Source organism: Trichechus manatus, unplaced genomic scaffold (genome assembly GCF_000243295.1).
Source record: "Trichechus manatus latirostris isolate Lorelei unplaced genomic scaffold, TriManLat1.0 scaffold00088, whole genome shotgun sequence".
Classification (NCBI taxonomy): Eukaryota; Metazoa; Chordata; class Mammalia; order Sirenia; family Trichechidae; genus Trichechus; species Trichechus manatus.
The window spans coordinates 6,394,028-6,414,193 of NW_004444024.1; the positions used below are offsets into that span (position 1 = coordinate 6,394,028).

Consider the following 20,166-nt stretch of genomic DNA (forward strand, 5'->3'; position numbering starts at 1 on the left):
GTGTTCTCAGCCTAGATGCCCCGCCTCTGTGCTCCGCAGCCCCTGCTCAGCCTCATCACAGTCCTGATCACTCCGTGGCCTTATGTACTAGTGTGACAGGTCAGCCCCTCCCCTCAGACTGAGAGCAGCAGAGGGTAGGCCTGTGTCTTACTTATCTCTGTGTCCCTGGCACCTAGCACAGGGCCTGGACAGGGCAGGTGCTGAATAAAAATTTGTCAGATGAGCATCCCTGCCAGTTGTTATGCTATTTCTTCTTGCACACCTTCTGCAATGGGCCGCTGACTACCTGCCTTGTCTGCTAGTTTCATTGTGGGTTGGCTCTGACTATTAGAAGAGCCCACATCTCTAGCCCTCATGTCAGGAGCCAGATGCAGAGGCTGTTTGGGACATCCCGGGTGAGGTGAGGAGCTGCTTTGCTTGGGCATTCTGGCATCAGCCTGGCCTGACAAGGTGGTAAAATGCTCAGCCCCATCCTGGAGACAGGATATTGACTTCCACTGCCATGGAAAGGGGGATCATCCCTTCTTCCCCCCAGCTCCCTTCCCCTCCTTCCTTTTGTGGGGGATGAGGACTGTTCTGCCTGCATCCTTCTAAGATCCCCTAAACCAAAATCAAACCAAACCTGTTGCTGTCAAGTCAATTCTGACTCAGAGAATAATAATAGCAGTGAATATTTTGTAGTACTTATTGTGTACAAGTACTCGTTCTAAGGCTGTTAGTATTTCTACTCAGTCCTCATAATGACCTCTAGAAATAGGTACGGTTATTATCACAATTCCATAGATGAGGAAGCTGAGAGGTTAAGTAACTTGAATGGCAGAGCCGGGGTTCAAACTGAGGCAGTTTTATGCTGACATCTGGGCTCCTAACCATTGCACCACCCTGCCTCTCACCAAGGGCTGAGAGGAAGGAAGATTTGAGTAGAGACTTAAAGAGGTAAGAGGACAAGCCATATGGCTTGTGGCAGAAAAGACTTCCAGTCCAGGCATAGGGAAGAGCAAGCACTCTATGAGCATGGTGTGGTGTACCCAGGGGGTGGGGAGCGCACGCCAAGGACTCCCAACTGTGACTGCCGAGCTGTTCTTGAAAGATAAACTCATTGCTGTCAAGTCAATTCCGACTCTTTGCGACCCTCTAGGACAGAGTAGAACTGCCCCATAGGGTTTCCAAGGCTGTAGTCCTCATGAAGCAGCCTGCCACATCTTTCTCTTGTGGTGCAGCTGGTGGGTTCGAACTGTCGACCTTTTGGTTAGCAGCTAAGCTCTTAATCATTGCACCACCTGGGCGCCTTTCCTTGAAGGGTAAGTAGGATTTAGCCAAGCAAGGCGGGGGTGGTTGGTGGAGATGAGAACTCCAGAGAGAGAAAAATGCATGTGAAAAGGGAGGCTTGAAAGGGCAGTGTGTGTTTTGGGGAAATGAAAGGAGTCAGCTTTTTCTGTGGAGTCATGTTGCGAGATTGGGTAGAGGAGCAGTCAGAGCCGAGGTCATGAGGGGCATGGGAGGCTATGGAAGTTTTGGGGAGGGCAGGAATATAAGCAAGCCTGGCCAAACCTGAGATTACCTACCAACTGCAGTAACCATAACTAGGCACGCAGTGGGTGCACTTGCTTATTTGTACTGATACGTGTGTGCCCATCTCTATATACACCTATGCATGTGTATGCCAGTGTAACGTCATTAGGGATGAAGATCTGTCATCAATGAATGTCAGGAATCTGAATGGGATGGGCTTCCTCATCTCACACTCCTTCTTGGTCATGAGGTAAAAGCAATCCTGCACCTGGAGTCAGTAGACGTGGGCTCAGCGTGAGCTCACCTACCGCCTCCCTGGGTGACCTTGGGCAAGTCACCAAACCTTTCTGAGAGTTAGTTCTCCACTGGTGCCCAGGGAGGATAATGGCCTAGTCACAGGGCTAGGGTGTGATTCAGGAAAGCTAAGAGACAGGGACATGCTCTGTAAATGTTATAGCCCTGCTCATCTGATGGAAGGCCTTGCTAGTCTCCTTGGTGCTTTGCAACTGTTGGTTGGTTCACCTCAATGGAAGAATGGACTTGACAGTAAAGTGTTAAGTCGTTGCACCTGTACTGCTGCTCACTAAGACTGTCTGGAAAGCCTTGAATATTGGATAGATTGATGGATGGATAGACGGATGGATGGATCGACGGATGGACGGATGATGAATTACCTCTCATGCATAGTGTATTAGGGTCAAACCAGAAGCTGGAGTCGCGAGCTGGAGGAGCCCCTCCTGGATAGTGTATGGCCCTGCCCAAAGGCTGCACTTGCCACGTGCCTGTGTCTAGGATGTGGGTGGGGATCAGCTGGCTTCCCCAACCATCTGTGTCCAGGATGACGTACTGGGCCATCCTCCTGCCCTTCTCGTCCGTCCGGATCCTCTGGCTAACGCCGGCCACGTCCAGAGCCCCTGTGTAGTTCCCTAAGTGGGCCCCTGAGAGTCCTGCCCCGTGGCTCTCAGAGCAGTTCAGGGCATGGGCCAGCAGGACCACAGTGTCGTAGATGGTTCCAAAGAGCAGGGACACCTGCAGAGGAGAAGTTCCCCCAACCCCCTGGCACAGGTTCCCAGACATCTCTGAGTCCTTGCTCTCCTGCCAGCAGCAATTTTTGGGATTATTGTTACACACACACACACACACACACACACACACACACACACACACGTATGCACAATCCTTTCTTCAGTGCCACCATAACCCCAGTCCTCACTCAGTCTCTATGGCCACCAGCATCGTGGCCACCACCACCACCAACTCTGATGTCTCACAGGCATCTCAAACTTACCTAATATGCCCAAAACAGAACTGGTTCCCCCACCCCAAAATGACTCCTCCTCCATCCTCCCCTACCCCTTTAGGAAATGGAACTATCACCTGCCCTGTTTCTCAAGACAAAAAGCCTAGGCATGATCCCCAACAACTCTTTTTCTCTCTTCCAGTTCATTATCAGATCTTTTTGGCTATACTTCAGAATTTATCCCCAAACCAACCAACCTCTCAGCACCTCCACTCCTGCACCCTGGCTCCAAGCCACCTCCCACTGCTCACCTGGACCAAACAGGAGCCTCCTAAGGGCCTCCTTGCTTCATCTTGCCCTCTTCAGGCCATCCCCATAAGGCAGTCAAAGTGATTGTTTTTTTTAAATATAAATCAAATAATTTCTTACTTAAAACCCACTAATGGTTTTCCATTTTACTTATGGTAAGTTCAAACTCCCTACCCTGGCCTACAACGCCTCCTACGATCAGGCCCCTGAGTTCATCTTGGATCCCTTTCTCCATCGCTTCTGACACTCCAGCCGCTCCACACTGTCTCTGCCTGCTCCTCCAGCAACTGAAACTTGCTCTGCCTCAGGGCCTTTGCACTTACTGTTTTCCTCTCCTGGTTGCTCTTTATCCAGATCTTCACTTGGCTGCCTCCTTATTATTCAGATCTCAGCTCAAGTGCCACCTCCTTAGAGAGGGTTTCCCTGCCCATCTTACCTCTTATTGCCTACTATTCCATCCCGGCCACTCCATCACTTTATCCTGCTGTATTTTTTTGGCAGCATTATTGCTATTTGAATTTGGTTATTTGATGACTTGGTTATTGTTTTCCTCCCTCTCACAGAATTGAAGCTCCTTGAAAACCAGGCCTGTCTTGTTCATCATGACAAGGCACTCGATCCACATTTGTCAAACCAGTGACTGATTGGCCTTCCCTTGACATCCACATGCCTGTCACCACCTTCAGACACTATCGTCTGATCACCAAGAAACAGACAACGCAAGAGAGACTTGAGTTCAACTAAATTCTGTAGGCCAAAACCAAGCCAGCAGCCCTGTCCCCCTCCCCACCAGAACTCCTCAAATTCGCAGCAGTAACTTCAGAAAACTTCCCCCTCACTCCCACTCTCCCACATCCCCAACACTCGCTCCTTCTAATTTTCACAATTTGCTAGAGAGATGCAGAGAAAGGAGAAGAAGCATGTCTTCAACAGAAAGAGCTGCTGGGCCAGAAATAAGAATGAGAGGAATTGAGAGAGTCAGAGAGAAAAACAGAAGCAAAAGGGACACAAGAGAGGGAGAATTCACAAAGGGGCCAAAAGAGTGAATAACATAAGATACACAGAGATACACACACACACACACACACACACACACACACACACACACACACACATGAGAGAGACACAGAGATTGGATACGCCCAGGGACTAGGAAGAGAGACACCTTGTCAAATGAGGGACAGATCATCTGCCCACAGTGGGGGCAGGACTGGCTGGCTGGGTGGGTGACTGGCCAAGGCCATGAAGGCTGTGAGTGGGTGAGCGGCCCATGCACACCCTGCCCACGGCCCCAGCTCCCCCAGGGGTCTAGTGGAGGTGTGTGAGGGTCTGCACTGACCTGCTCTGGCTCCAGGTGGGCAGCCACCTCTCCACTCGCCCTGGCAGTGTGAAGGCCTTGTCTATGGAGCCAGACTCCAGGCTGATGGTGAGCACCGCGTCCTAGACCTGCTGCAGGGGTCCCCTGTCACCGAGGGCCGGGTAGGAGTGGTTGCGATAGGGCAGTGCAAATAGCAGCATGTCATAGGGCAGGAAGATGAGCCTCCCATCGGCCAGGCCTTCGGCCCACGCACGACTCAGCAGGGTGGTCTGCTCTTGGCCACCCAGGAACGCTGAGTGCATGCACAGAACCACAACTAGGGGGCAGAGATGGCAGGGTCACCTGCCCGCAATTCTGTGCCCATGGAGAGCCACTCAGGCTTTCTCTCTGCTGTTATTTCCAATGCGCTTCCCTCCCCATTAATCTGGGGAAAGGTGGAAGTTCCTCTTAATCTGCTCCCCTGTCACAATAACAGCCAAGGCCACCAAATCTGGGTTCGTCCTTATGAAAACAATCCCCTTGACTGAGAATACATTTGTATTAATACATCCCTTCCAGCCTGCCCACCAATAATTTTGACGAACTTCCCATCCTCCCTCCACCCCATTGGCTCTGACAGTTTCTAGTATTTACTGACAGCTTTTTCTGTGATGTCCTAAAGTACTTTTACAGTTAGTCATTCAATATTACAACAGCCCTAAGAGGTATGTATATCATTATCTCTACCTTTCGAATGAGAAAACCAAGGCACAGAGAGGTTAGGCTGTTGCCCCAGGATACGTAGTCACTGTGGTGGTAGAGCCAGGATTTGAACCCCGGGCAGGCTGGTGCCTGGCTTGTAATCTTAACTGTGGCCGTGGGTGAGACCACATACCTCCCTCAAGGTCTAAACAGACGTGAACACATTTGCCTTTGTCCTAGTAGAAGAAATGAAATACCAGTATCAATTGCCCTATGAGTTAATTCCAACTCATAGCGACCCCACATGTGTCAGAGCAGAGTTGTGCTCCATAGGGTTTTCAATGGCTGGTTTTTTGGAAGTAAATTGCTAGGCTTTTCTTCCGAGGCACCTCTGTACGCATGTGAACTTCCAAACTTCCAGTTGGCAGCTGAGCGTGTTAACTGTTTACACCACCCAGGGAAGCCGGGTAGAAGAAATAGGCCTTTGGTAATAAGGCAGCCAATTTCACCCCCTGACATCCAGAACAGAAAGGAGCCCCTACCAGAGGTAAGAGGCCCACACTGGACTTCCTCTTCATTTTTATCTCTTCCTCACTTGGGTCTCTGACCAGGGTTGCAACTGTGGCCAAAAAAATAACCACTTGCTTTGGATGTGGCCTGGGTTCCCTCTGCAACTCTTTTTTCCAGAATATCCAGGAAAATGGAATCAACCAGGAAGGTCAGGGGTCTCCTTGCTGGGGCCTGAGGACCCCCATCATGTGGAAGTCAGAATTTGAAGCCCTGGCTACTGCTGAGCCCCTGACGGGCCACCCCGTGGGGAGGAATCCACATAAATGGGCATAGCCAGCACTGACTGAGCGCTCACTGTGTGCAGGCCACTGTTTTAAGCCCTTCATCTGCAGTAGTCCATCTCATTTTCACAACCCTACAAGTTAGGGGCTTTGACTTACCAGTTGCCATCAAGTCGATTCCGACTCATGGCAATCCCATGTGTGTCAGAGTAGAACTGTGCTCCATAAGGTTTTCGGTGGTTGATTGTTCAGAAGTTGATCGCTTGTCCTTTCTTCCGAGGTGCCTCTGGGTGGACTTGAACTGCCAGCCTTTCATTTAGCAGGCAAGCAATGTTAACCATTTGCACCACCCAAGGGGCTTGGATTCACCCCACGCTATTGATGAGGAAACTGTAGCTCAGAGAGGTTTAGTGACTGGCCTGATATCACACAGCTAGTAGGAGGTGGGGCCAGGAGTGGAACTCTGGCAATCTAACTCTAGGTAGATACCCTACCTACTCTGCCCTCCAGGCTCCTGAATGCCAGACCATGGCTGGAACTCAATCCCCTATAACAGGGGTGGAGGAGTCTGATCAGCTATCCCCTGTTCACTGCCACCAGGCTCCATCCGCAAAGAACTGAACTGCTCACCATTCTCCTAGTTCCTTTAGTACGTGACCGTCACCCCTTTGCACAAGCTGGTCCCTCTGCCTGGAATTTCTTAGGGGCTGAGAGAAGTGAAGAATGATCCGTGAGATCGAAGTGGGCACCCCTGGGCCAGTTCTCACTCTCAGCTGGGCTCTAACTGACCAACTGGCCACAAGACCCCAGCAGGCTTCCCACCCCACCCTTCCTCACAGACCCTGGCCTCAATGCCCTCCTACATAAAACAAGGTGATTTGTCTTAGTTGCTTTTAAATGGAGCCCCACAGTAGGAAATGTTTTAGCTCGGTATACTCACTAACTTGAGTACACTCACAAAACTGAAAGTTTCGCAGAATGATACTTAGGTTGTTGTTAGGTGCCATCAAGTCGATTTCGACTCCTAGTGACCCCATGTGACAGAGTAGAACTGCCTCACAGGGTTTTCTAGGCTGTAATCTTTCCAGGAGCAGATCGCCAGGTCTTTCTCCCTTAGAGCCACTAAGTGGGTTCGAACCACCAACCTTTCAGTTACCAACTGAGCACTTAACTACTGCACCACCAGGGATCCTTCTGCTTACCCTTATCCATTGCTGCCAAATCGATTCTGACTCATAGTGACCCTATAGGACAGAGTAGAATAACCCCATAGGGTTTCCAAGGCTGTAATCGTTAAAGAAGCAGAGTGCCACATCTTTCTTCTGTGGAGTGGCTGGGGGGTTTGAATTGCTGACCTTTTGGTTAGCAGCTGAGCACTCAGCCACTGCGCCACCAGGGCTCCTCTCTACTTACCCTTATGACCTGCAAATTTACCACCTACAAATTGGCTCATATTTACTATTCTTACTCCATTCCATTTTATTCTATTCTACTCAATTTTATTTTTCTCTGTTCAGTTATATTTTGTTGTCATGGATTGAATTGTGTACCCCAAAATATGTGTCAACTTGGCTAGGCCAAGATACCCAGTATTGTATGGTTGTCCTACATTTTGTGATCTGATGTAATTTTCCTATGTGTTGTAAATCCTAATCTCTGCCTGAGGTTAATGAGGCAAGATTAGGTTATGTTAAAGAGGATTAGGGTGGGATGCAACTTGGTTACTCAGGTCACAGCTGATCCAATGTAAAGGGAGTTTCCCTGCGATGTGGCCTGCATCACCTTTTATCTTACAAGACATAAAAGGAGAAAGAAGCAAGCAGAGAGATAGGGACCTCCTACCACCAAGAAAGAAGAACAGGGAGCAGAACACATCCTTTGGACCCAGGATCCCTGCACTGAGAAGCTCCTAGACCAGGGGAAGATTGATGACAAGGACCTTCGCCTAGAGCTGACACAGAGAGAAAGCCTTCTCCTAGAGCTGGTGCCCTGAATTCAGACTTCTAGTCTAAACTGTGAGAGAATAAACTTCTGTTTGTTAAAGCCATCCACTTGTATTTCTGTTATAGCAGCATTAGATAACTAAGATACTTGCTTTTTTCATAATGCTAGTCATGATTTACTAAGTTGATTTCTTAACCCAAATGGACCACAAGGCACAGTCTGAAACCTCTAATCTAGATTAACTCTAAGGTCCTTCTGTCTTCCAGGTGCACCTCTCTCCTACACCCCACCCCTCCATGCCTTTCCTGGCTAACTACCTCCCTAAAGACAGGTCAAGTGCCAGCTCCTCCAAAAAGCCTCCTCAGATCTCCCAGGGCCCGGCCACAGGCCTGCTCTAGTTCTCAGGCCTCTGCTTCCTGGGATGCCCCTAACCTCTCTGTCAGAACTGCCTGCTGACCTGACCATCTCCTTATCACACAGTCACCTCCTAGAGACCAGCCACCTCCTCTGTCCTTTTTTGTGGGCCACCACTCTGACCCAGCCCAGGCAAGCGCTGGATAAATACAGAAATCAATCAATCAAGGCTCTAATTTCAAGAAGCTACAAGTAGCTCTAACTCCCTTCGTAGGGCTCAGGCCCTGCTCCTCTCTCATGTCCTTTATTTTCCCAGACGAGAACCAAGAACAAACTTTGCTCCCACTTCTCCACCCACGTTTAAGTCAGAGTTCTTTGGCAGCTATGTGACTAGGGCAAGTTACTTACCTTCTCTGAGCTGTAGAAACGGGCCTTGGCAGTCCTGCTTACAAGGCTGTTGTGAGGTTAAATGCAGCGCCATTGCAAGTGCCCAGCCCAGTGTCTGATACAGAGGAAGCTCCCTATCAGATGAAGCCCAGGCTGCCCACAGGAGGAAGGTACCCACAGACACTTACTTTTCAGGCCGTCCACACTGCAGAGCTGCTTCAGAACCTCTGTGGCTCCCTGTTCCCCGGGTCCCAGAGAAGTCACCAGCCCTACAGGCAGCCCACGTGTCCTGAAAGTTGTGGCCACCTGTTGGGCTGTGGCCACCCAGATGTCCTGGTGGAAGGACAGAATGGCCACACGGGCCCAGCCAAAGTGTCTCAGGATGGACAGCAGCACATGGGCAGCCGAAGGAAAGGTGGGCATCAGCTCATCTCCTCCTTCAGGGGCCCCGCAAACCCAGGAGAAGAGGGTCTTGCCCCAGCTTTGGGCCAGCAGGGCTGCTGCTGGGTAGTAACCAGGATTGACAGGGCCCACAAAAGCAGCTACGCTGTCCTTGTGGGCCAGGAACGTGGCCAGGGCCTGAGGTGTGTCACAGCCCGTGGGGAGAACCACAGAATTCAGCCGTGAGTCCAGCAACGGTGAGGGGTCCTGGTTGACTCGGTCCACGGCCAGCTGGGCAGCCACACTGGGGAGGGCCTGGGCAAAGATGGGGTCACAGTCCCAGGGTCCTAGTACCCCCAGGGTGAAGGTCCCTGCCCCCCCGAGGCCAGATGGGGAAGGAAGCCAGCCCACAGGAGGTTACCCCAAAGCACCACAGAGAGAAGTAATGAAGAAAAGGGGCTTTCCTTGGTAGACCGAGGGTTAACCCCTATGGACCCTGGCAGGGTGGGAAGGTCTTCCCGTGTGGCTGAATCCAGCACCAGCCTTCAGGGTATAAGCTCCCCTGCAGTCCTGGAAAAAGGAGGATAAAGACAAGGTTTGCTTTCTAGCATTTTCCACCAGCACTTACTTTGTGATTTAGAGACAAATACTCCCTCCCAGAGCCCCAATCTCTTCATTGGTAAACAAGGCATTTGAACCCATGATCACCAAGGACCCCCAGCTCTGGGGACCTGACATCCTCCCCAGAACCAGCTCCCAGCCTCGTAATGCCCAAGCAAAGGCCTGGGTTAGAGCTTAATTGCTAAGTACATGGAAGACAAAGTCAGAGCTGGCCAGACCCTGCTTATCACTTCCTGTCTACGTGGCCCTGGAGCAATCTCTGAAGCTTTCTGAGCCTCATTTTCCTCTGTAAAATGTGGATAAAATCTACTTTATAGAGTTATTGTGACTATTACATGACATAACGTGTAGCATTTAGCACAGCCTCTCATATTTAGGTGTTCAATAAATCCTACCTCTTTCAACCTATTGCTTTTTTTTTATTCCATTAATTTTTGTTGTTCTTGAAAATATACACAGCATGAGCAGCCGTCTAAGAAACTCCAGTGGTCTCACCGCTTCGGGAGCAAGGGAGAACGAAGAAAATATGATACAAGGGAAAGATTTGTCCAAAGGACTAATGGACCACAACTATCACAGCCTCCACCAGACTGAGTCCAGTACAGCTCGATGGTGCCGGGCTACCACCACTGACTGCTCTGACTGGGATCACAACAGAGGGTCCTGGATGGAACTGAAGAAAAAGGTAGAACAAAATTCTAACTCATAAAAAAAGACCAGACTTACTGGTCTGACAGAGACTAGAGAAACCCTGAGAGTATGGCCCCCGGACACCCTTTCAGCTCAGCAATGAAGTCACTCCGGAGGTTCACTGTTAAGCCAAAGATCAGACAGGCCCATAAAACAAAACGAGACAAATGGGGCACAACAGCCCAGGGACAAGGACTAGAAGGCGGGAGGGGACAGGAAAGCTGGTAATAGGGAACCCAAGGTCGAGAAGGGAGTGTTGACATGTCTTGGGGTTGTTAACCAAAGTCATAAAACAATATGTGTACTAACTGTATAATGAGAAACTATTTGTTCTGTAAACCTTCATCTAAAGTACAATTTAAAAAAATCAAAAAGAAAATATACACAGCAAAACAGACACCAATTCAACAATTTCTACATGTACAATTCAGTGACATTGATTACATTCTTCAAGTTGTGCAACCATTCTCACCTTCTTTTTCTGAATTATTTTTCCAACGTTAACATAAACTCACTGCCCCCTAAGCTTCCTGTCTAATCTTTGGAGTTACTGTTGTCCGTTTGATCCCATATAGACAGTTCTTTGAGACAGCACAATGCTCAATGCTGACATTCTTTACTAATTAAGCTAAACTATTCTTTGTCAGTCCATTGCTATTATTTCTCCCTTCACTCATCCTCCAAGGTGGGTCAGGTTCTCCTGGTGCCTTTCTGGGTGCAGACACCCACCTACCACAGGGTGACCCCTGCCTCTTACCCTTCAACCCCAGTATCAATGCATAGCACTTTATTCTACCAGACTAGTGGCCCTAGTAACTTAAAACTCCTGGGTACAGGTAAGTCACCCGTTGTGTGTGCTCACAGGGAGTTGGGACGAGAGGCTTTACAATGCACATGCATAGTCCCATCTCTGATCCCCCTCACAGCCCTGCTCAGGTAAAAAATCTTTCTATTCACATTGTATAGATGAGGAAATAATCATGGAGTTGGTAGAGAGATGCATTTGACCCAAGTGTGTTCAGCTCATTCCCGACCCCCTAACATGACCTTGACCAGGACATTTGGACGGTGGCATTCCCCACTTCACCCTGCTGTTCCAAGACCTTTATACCCATCCTCAGGCTCTGAGACTGTTGCTTGGCCTCTGCCTACATCCCTGCCATTGCCCGCTCCCCGCCCACAGGGCTCAGCCATTCTTCTTCCTACACCGTTTATGCAGCCAGCAACCTTCCAGTGTGGGGTGCCTGTTATGGACTGAATTGTGTCCCCCAAAAATGTGTATCAACCTGGCTAGGCCATGATTCCCAGTGTTGTGTGATTGTCCAGCATTTTGTCATCTGATGTGATTTTCCTATGTGTTGTAAATTCTACCTCTATGATGTTAATGATGCAAGATTAGAGGTAATTATGTTAATGAGGCAGGACTCAATCTACGAGATTGGGTTGTATCTTGAATCAATTTCTTTTGAGATATAAAAGACAGATGCAAGCAGAGAGACAGGGGACCTCTTACCACCAAGAGTGAAGAACCAGAAGGGGAGCGTATCTTTTGGACCCTGGGTCCCTGTGCTGAGAAGCTCCTATTGCAGGGAAAGATTGATGACAAAGACCTTCCCCAGTCTCAGCACTTAAGAAACTTAAGGAAACTAGTAGGCAGACAGGTGCCAGCCAAAAGAAGAGCTGACCACACTTGTGGGCAGCGGGCAGAAGGATCTGATGAGTGGAGAGACCCCGCCAGCTGAGGAGGGCTCTTGGAGGGCTTTCCAGAGGAGCACAACTAGAACCAGCCCTTGGTGGAAGTATAGATCAGGAGAGTAGGAGGGTGCCCTCTGGAATGCCAACAGTGATTACCTGTGTAGAGTCACGCGTTACAAATTATGTTTAGTGCAGAGGGATAAGAAGGGCCTTGGAATCACCCTGAGGAAGAAATCCTGATTTTATCACTTATTAGCCATTAACCTTGAGGGGCCCTGGTGGCTCAACTGTTTACCTTTGGCTGCTAACCAAAAGATTGATGGTTCGAACTCCCCCGGCAGCTCTGTGGGAGAAAGGCCTGGCGATCTGCTTCCATAAAGATTACAGCCAAGAAAACCCTATGGGGCAGTTCTGCTCTGTCACATGGGGTCGCTGTGAGTCGAAATAGACTCAACAGCACCCAACAAAGGCACTAACCTTGGGCAAGACACTTAACTTCTCTGAGTCTCAGTTTTCTCATCTGCAAAATGGAGATGAGAATAGCTACCTGGCAGAGTCACTAGGTACTGCAAACAGTTAACATGGTCAGCTGTTAACCCAGAGATTGGAGGTTTGAGTCCACTCAGAGGTGCCTCAGAAGAAAGGCTTAGCAATCTACTTCTGAAAAATAAGCTTCCGAAAACCCGACGGAGCACAGTTCTACTCTCATTCACATGGGGTCGCTATGAGCTGCAATTTGCTCCATTGCAACTGGGTTTTTTTCAGAATCATTGTGAAGAATAAAATGTGTAGAGAATCTACCATAGGGATCGAGAACAGGGAAGGCACTTACCAAATGGAGTAGTTATCATTGTTATCAACATCATCATCTTTGGATCTTTGAGGGAAGGCAGATGTACTGCAGTGGAAAGAGAGCTGGAAGTGGGGTGGGAGCCCTGAGTTTCAGCCCCTAGTCCTGCCCCTGTCTCACTCTAGGCCTTGACCTCCCCATCTGTAAAGAAGCCAGTTTGCAGGGTAGGCTGACTCTAGGTCCCAGCGGGCCTGGGCTGTCACAGTTCTCTCAGCTCAGGGATCGGGACTTGGGAGGAGTGCTCCTCTGCCAGCCCCTAAGGGCCCCTCTAGACCATCCCTCCTCTTCTGCTGTGATGCTCTGAGTGGTCTCCTAGAAGCCAGGAGGAGGCACATCGCCGCCGCTCCTTGAGTGAATCCCTCAGAGCAGCGGGGTGAGTTCTGGGTTCACAGAGAGTTATTTCCAGCTGGGAACATAATCTTACGCTATTGATCATAATAATGACAGCCACTTTCCCCTCAGTTTCTGCTCTCCAAAGCACCTGTGATCTGCTGCTTTGCCTAGTCCTCCCAGAGGTCCAAAGAAGAGACTTTTTACCCCTTTTTCAGAGGAGGAAACGGTGCCACTGGGCAGGACAGCAACTTGCCCAAGGTCAAAAGTCAGGGCCAAGTTGGGACCAGAGCTCAGCTTCCTGTCTTCCAGCCAGAGATAAAAATCACCTCTTTTTATTGACACTTAGAACATCAGAGCTGAAGAATCCTTGAAGATCTAAACATCTAAACCAAGACCTCCTTGTACAGGTGGGGAAACTGAGGCACAGAACGGGGTGTGGGCTTCCCTCAGTCCACAGAACAGCAGCAGGCTCCCCTGGCCCCACAGTTCTGCTGGCCATGCTCAGTGCCCAAGGAACTCTGTAGCTGGTGGCCTGCTGGGCTCACAGAGGGCTTGGCCCTGAGCAGGACCAGCTTTGGGCCAGGGCAGGCACTGGCTATAACCTCAGCTCTGTGGCTAATTTGTGGAATATTGTCCACACCCCTTTCTGAGCCTCGGTTTTCCCATCTGTACGGAGAAGGCTTGGTTTAGATGTTTAGATCTGCAAGGATTCTTCAGCCCCGATGTTCTATGTGTTGATAGAAACCAGGAGAGAAAGGATTTTTGTCTCTAAAGTTGGCCACATCCCCTCTGCCGACCCTTTCCCTGGGAGTGTGTGAGTTGCCAGTGCCCACCACCCCCAGGTACATAGGTTGATTTGCCACCCTCCTGGGGGATGCCATTTAGACTCGGGGAGATGGACCCCAAGTGTTGGCCACAGATTGCTCAACTCAGCATTGGTCAACTCCATAGTGTTATAACCCAAAAAGATGCCTTTAGCTGCATTAACAAGACAAATGACCAAAGACTAGAAACTCAGGGCAGGGTGGTGGGGGGCTCCTGTCAGAGCCAGGGACCATTAAGGCCCTGCAGCCCAGAGTCACCCTCCAGGCCCCCAACCTGGTCATCTTTACCTTCCAGCAGGGCAGCCCCTGCAGACCCACCTGCCACGCTGTGTGGTTGGTGGCGAGTTCACGGCCTCTTTGCGGATCCTAAGGTTGCTGCACCAGGGTCCTCAGATGCCAAGCTCTCTGGTCAGGCTCTGGTCTGTGCCCCCCTTCATTCCCACCACAGCCTGCAGTCACCACTCCTGCTGCTTGTCAGCTTCCAAGATGCCTGCCTAGAGAATGCTTCATATATGGCTCATTCCCTTTCTGTCCCCTTCAGGAACCTGAAGAAGCCACTTGGAAAATTAGATTTGCTCAGACCCCAGGGCTCCGGAGAGCCATGCGGAAAGGAAGAAGGGAAGGAAGGGGGGAGGGAGAGAGATGGGGGCAGTGGGCAGGAGGAAGAGAATGTCTTCAGCACTTGGGACAGCTCCAGACCCAGCTGAGGCTCCCAGGAGAAAGGAGGGGTGGGCAAGCTGTAAAGAAACCAGCTTTACTGAGCATCCACTATGTGCCAAGCCCCGTGTTGGGCACTACTCATACCATCCACTGAGACCAGTATTATCACTCCCACTTTATAGATAAGGAAACTATAGCCCAGAGAGGTTAGGTAATTTGACCAAAGGCACAGAGCTAGTGAGGGGTGGAGCTAACTGTAGGTCCAAGCTTGTGCTCACCACACCACACTGACTCTTTGAGACTTAGAATGGAGATTTTCTATCTTCCCTTTTGGGGTAGATCTCGATTTGTTCCAAGAGATTACATGAGTTTCCTCGGACTCCCATAACATAGTACTACAAAATAGGTGCCTTTGAACAACAGAAATTTATTGTCTCCAAGTTGTGGAGGCTAGTAGCTCAAATTCAGGATGTCAGCAGAACCATGTTCTCTTTGAAGGCTCTAGGAGAAGATCTTTTCTTGTCTCTCCTGGCTTCTTGCAGTCCCACGCTTCTTTGGCCTGTAGGTGCATCTTCACATGGACATCTTTCCTCTGTGTGTCCCTGTGTCTCTTCTCCTCTTTTATAAGAACACCACTCAGATGGGAGTAGGACCTGCCCGACTACGGTATGACCTCATATTAACCGCTAACATCGTCAAGGACCCTATTTCCAAACAAGACCACATTCACAGGTACTGGGAGATAGGACTTCAACATATCCTTTGGGGGACATAATGCAATCCATTACAAGAATGAAGATTCCTCTTGGACACTTGGGGCCATAAACAATCACTAGGGACATTTTTTTGGATGGAACGAGGTATTTGCACTGCAACCAGGAGGAAACTCTGGGGTCTGCAGGCCTTGGTTAAATCTCCAACCCATAAATCATCTCTGACTGACCTTGGGCAAGCCACTTTGCCTCTCTGAGCTTCAGTTTCCTTGTCTGCAAGTAGGTTGAGATGCAGCTGCCATCCACTTCTCTCTAGTACAGGCAAACCATGCATATCCACCCATAAACAAGGTCCACACTTTTTCTTCCTCCACTGACTGACTGTAAGAAACTCCCCATGAACTCATGGGTATGGGTTGAGGGAGAAGTGGCAAAAAATAGGGGTAGGTACTAGGGCAGTCTGAATCATTTGCTTGGTCTCATATACGTGACTTGATTTTATTGAGGAATGCTGCTGCACAAGTGCAATCTTACGGTTCTGTGGGCCAGATAACACCCAGTTCATATTGTCAGTTCTGCTAGCACTGTCACTTGGTGTTCTGTGGTCAAGCATGAAACTTCTATCAGGACCAGGAGCAAGTCAAAAGCTGCTTTTCAAATGGACAAAAGTTGTCCACAGAAAAGAATACGACTTTACTCCAAAATCCTAGCAGTCTGCATTGTGATTCTCCTATTGGAACCTGTAAGAAGCTCCATACAGCATCTCTGCTGGCCGTAGATACCATTGGGTCTGCTGGTTCATAAGGCTCAGGTGGCAGGGCAGCTTGCATTGCCACATAAATCTGCTGCAGAGCGCTTTCTTGCTCTTGGCTCTACTCAAAACTGGCAACTTTATGGGCTATCTGATAAATGGGTCAAGACAACACACCTAAATGTGGTATAAGTTACCTCCAACATCCAAACAGGCCCACCAAGCACTATGCTCCTTTCTATGTGATGAGTGGTAGAAGGTGCCACAGTGTGTCTCTTGCTTTATAAGGGATATTCCAACATGATCCTAGGGCAACTGAACCCGTAGAAACTTCGTCAATGTGACATCCTCCTGAATTTTTCCGGGATATATTGCCTACTCTCTGGCGTAGATTATTAAGACATCTAGGATTCTGGCTACTTCTTGCTCACCAGATCCAATTAGCAAAATGACATCATTATAATGGACCAGCATGATGTTCTATGGGAGATTAAGCTGCTTGAAGGTCCCTTCATACTGTATTATAAGGAGCTCTGGTGGCACAGTGGGGCCCTAGAGGTGCAGTAGTTAAGAGCTCAGCTGCTCACCAAAAGGTCGGCAGTTCAAATCCACCAGCTGTTCCTTGGAAACCCTATGGGGCAGCTCTACTCTGTCCTGTAGGGTCTCTATGAGTCGGAATCACCTTGACGGCAACAGTTTTTTATTTTTTTTTTGGTGGCACAGTGGTTAAGTGCTCAGCTGCTAACTGAAAGATCAGTGCTTCGAACTTACAAGCCACTCCACAGAAGAAAGATGTGGCAGCCCACTTCCATAAAGATTGACAGCCTTGGAAACCCTATGGGGCAGTTCTACTCTGTCCTGTAGAGTCGCTGTGAGTTGAAATTGACTTGACAGCAACCGGTTTTTTTGTTTCTTTGTTTGTTTGTTTTGCTCTCTATTATGACAGAGAACTGGAGAGTTGACATAGCTCTGGGGACAAAACAGTAAAGGCATACTGTAGTCCTGAAAATCCCTTTTGATTTTCCTTACTGATAGGAATGGCAAATAAAGCATTTGCCAGGCCCTTGGCTGCATACCATCTGTCAGGCTGTGTTGATTTGTTGCAGTAAAGATATTGGAAATAGCAGCTCCACTTGTCACCCTCTGATTAAGTTTGTGATAATCTGTTATTATTCTCCAGGACCCATCTGGCTTTTGTAACAGTCACAAATACAGGTAATAGGAATTATTACCCCTGCACCTGTCATGTCTTTGATGCAGGCACTAATTTCCGCAATTTCCTGCGGGATATGGTATTGCTTTTGTTGTACTCTCTGGGAAGGGGAAAGGTAGGTGGGGAGCAGTTTCAGGGCCCCCACCTGACACTTTCTACCATAATAGTCCTCAATCCACAGGTCAAGGAACCAATGCAGGGATTCTGCCAGTAGCTGAGCATATCTATTACTATCATTCATTCTGGGAGTGGAGAAATAACCACAGGATGGATCTGTGATCCCACTGGCCCTCTATCAGATCCATTACTACATATTTTACCTGAACTTCGTTAAGTTCCTACTCTCTATCAGGGGATTTCAGGGTTTTGGTTTTCAGGAGTGGGTGACACAGCCCTGTCTAGTAACCTCCTGGATGGTCTGGGTAGTAGTTTCCTTTCCCCAGAGGATAGTCACCCTGATAAATGGCCACAGGTCCCTTTGGAGGAAGATTCTGATTAAGGGAACTCTGAGCCTGTGAACTGGCTTTGGTCTGGGAACAGGGTAGGAGGCAATGCATCCATCCGATGGTGACTCAAGATAGGTTTCTGCCCTGTAGACCTAGAATTTTTCTTACTATAGCCAAGAAGCTTCACCAAATGTAAAGTACAGATAAATCACATCCATGGAGCCTTCCACAACTTACAGGATAATAATGATAGCAAACAGAGAGTGCCTATTACATTTTCGGCACTGCTCTAGGTGCTTTGCATACATTTACCCTCATTTCGCCCTCACACTCCCATGAGATAGGACAGGCCTTCCCTGTCTCCTTCATTGCTGGGTCCCCAAGTGTCTTAGTTTCCTAGCGCTGCTATAACAGAAACACAGCAAGTGGGTGGCTTAAAAAACAGAAATTTATTTTCTCACAGTGTAGGAAGCTAGAAGTCCAAATTCAGGGCACCATCTCTACAGGGATACTCTCTCTCTATCCAGGCTCTGGGGGAAGATCTTGTCTTGTCTCAGCTTCTTTAGCCCCAGAGTTCCTCAGTTCCTTGGCAATCTCCACTTCACATGGCATCTATCTCCCCCCGTTTGTGCTTCTTGTCTATGTGCCTAATCTGCTCTTTTTATCTCTCAAAAGTTATTAGGTTTAAGACACAGTCTACACTAATATGGCCTCATTAACATGACAAAGAAAATCCTATTCGCAAATGAAATTACATCCACAGGTATAGGAGTTAGGATTCCAACACATATTTTGGGGGAGGGGACCCAATTCAATTCATAACATCAAAACTCAGCTTGGCGCATATTAGATACACGATAAGTATATGTTAAATTATCATCCCCGTTTTGCTGATGAGAAAACTGAGGCACAGAGGTCATGGCAGCAGCATCGGAACCCAGACGGAGCATGCTCGGCAGCTGTAGGCTTGGGCTCTTGGCGGCAGAATTCGGTAAATCCAAGATCCAGCTTCCAAAATGTGGAAGCTCTTGGCCACCCTCTGCTGCCTGGTGGCGCTGACCAGTGCCCAGAGCAGACTATATTTCCATCCCCTGTCAGATGAGCTGGTCAACCATGTCAACAAACATAACACTACATGTCAGGCTGGACAAACTTCTACAATGTGGATATGAGCTACGTGAAGAGCTGTGAGGCACCCTGCTGAATGGACACAAGCTGCTCCACAGAGTTCACTTTGCTGAGGAAATTGATCTGCCTGAAAACTTTGATGCCTGGGAAAACTGGCCAAACCGTCCAACCATCAAAGAGATCAGAGACCAGGGTTCCTGTGGCTCTTGTTGGTCATTTGGGGCTGTGGAGGCCATTTCTGACTGGGTCTGCATTCACATCAGTGGGAACGTCAATGTGGAAGTGTCTGAGGAGGACTTGCTCACCTGCTGTCACATGGAGTGTGGGGACGGCTGCAATGGGGGCTTTTCCACTGGAGCTTGGAACTTCTGGACCAAGAAAAGGCCTGGTTTCCAGTGGTCTCTATGACTCCCATGTAGGCTGCAGACCCTACTCCATCCCTCCATGTGAGCACCACGTCAATGGCTCCCAGCCCCCATGCAAGGGAGAAGGAGGACAGACTCCTGAATGCAGCAAGACTTGTGAGCCTGGCTATTCCTCATCCTACAAAGAAGACAAGCACTACAGATATAGCTCCTACGGCATCCCTTCTTCTGATGAGCAGATCATGGCTGAGATCTATAAAAATGGCCCAGTAGAGGGAGCCTTCTCTGTGTATACAGACTTCCTTGCGTACAAGTCTGGAGCGTACCAGCATGTGACTGGAGAGGAGGTGGGAGGCCATGCCATCCACGTCCTGGGCTGGGGAGTGGAGAATGGCACCCTCCACTGGCTGGCTGCCAACTCCTAAAACACTGACTGGGGTGACAATGGCTTCTTTAAAATTCTCAGAGGACAAGATCACTGTGGAATAGAATCAGAAATTGTGGCTAGAATCCCATGCACTGACCAATACTGGAAAAAGATCTAATCAGCTGTGGCCCTGTCCAACCAACCCTGGGGGAGTTTTCCTCTAAATATAGCCATTTGGGTTGGGAATAGGAAGTGGGGGAGTGGGAATGTCTTTTATTTTTTGAGTTCAGATAAGATATAAGAGGTTTTAGACAGTGGCTGATATGCTTCAGGGCCTAAAGGACTGGATTGGGCCAAACCTTGTGTCTACTATTGGAGCTGATATTTTCTGGGGTAGACAGAGCTGTCTTCCATGGAAGACAAATCTGAATCCTAGCTACCTCCCAGCCTGTTCAGTGGACTGATCCTCACAATGCAAACAGACCATGTAAGCCACTGCTGAAAGCAAAGTGAGCTCTTTCCCCACAGACTAGTACTGTCAGTAGTGCCTGCTGCTCCAACTCCTGCTGCAACAACCCTCCACACCCTCCCCA

At 49.0% G+C, this 20,166-nt stretch overlaps 1 protein-coding gene and 1 pseudogene across 1 annotated transcript in view; one reads left to right on the forward strand and one right to left on the reverse strand.

Moving 5' to 3' along the window:
- The window catches only part of LOC101355713 (olfactory guanylyl cyclase GC-D-like), a 46,431-nt gene extending 28,400 nt beyond the window's left edge, over window positions 1-18,031 (reverse strand). The window contains 8 exon segments of the mRNA XM_023736499.1: window positions 2,187-2,541; window positions 4,401-4,447; window positions 4,450-4,695; window positions 8,725-9,286; window positions 9,289-9,390; window positions 9,393-9,487; window positions 17,295-17,367; window positions 18,026-18,031. Of these exon segments, the coding sequence (XP_023592267.1) occupies window positions 2,187-2,541; window positions 4,401-4,447; window positions 4,450-4,695; window positions 8,725-9,286; window positions 9,289-9,390; window positions 9,393-9,487; window positions 17,295-17,367; window positions 18,026-18,031 (1,486 nt within the window).
- Window positions 18,032-18,729: 698 nt separating this feature from the next.
- Window positions 18,730-19,751, forward strand: LOC101342102 (cathepsin B-like; annotated as a pseudogene).
- Window positions 19,752-20,166: the final 415 nt, after the last annotated feature.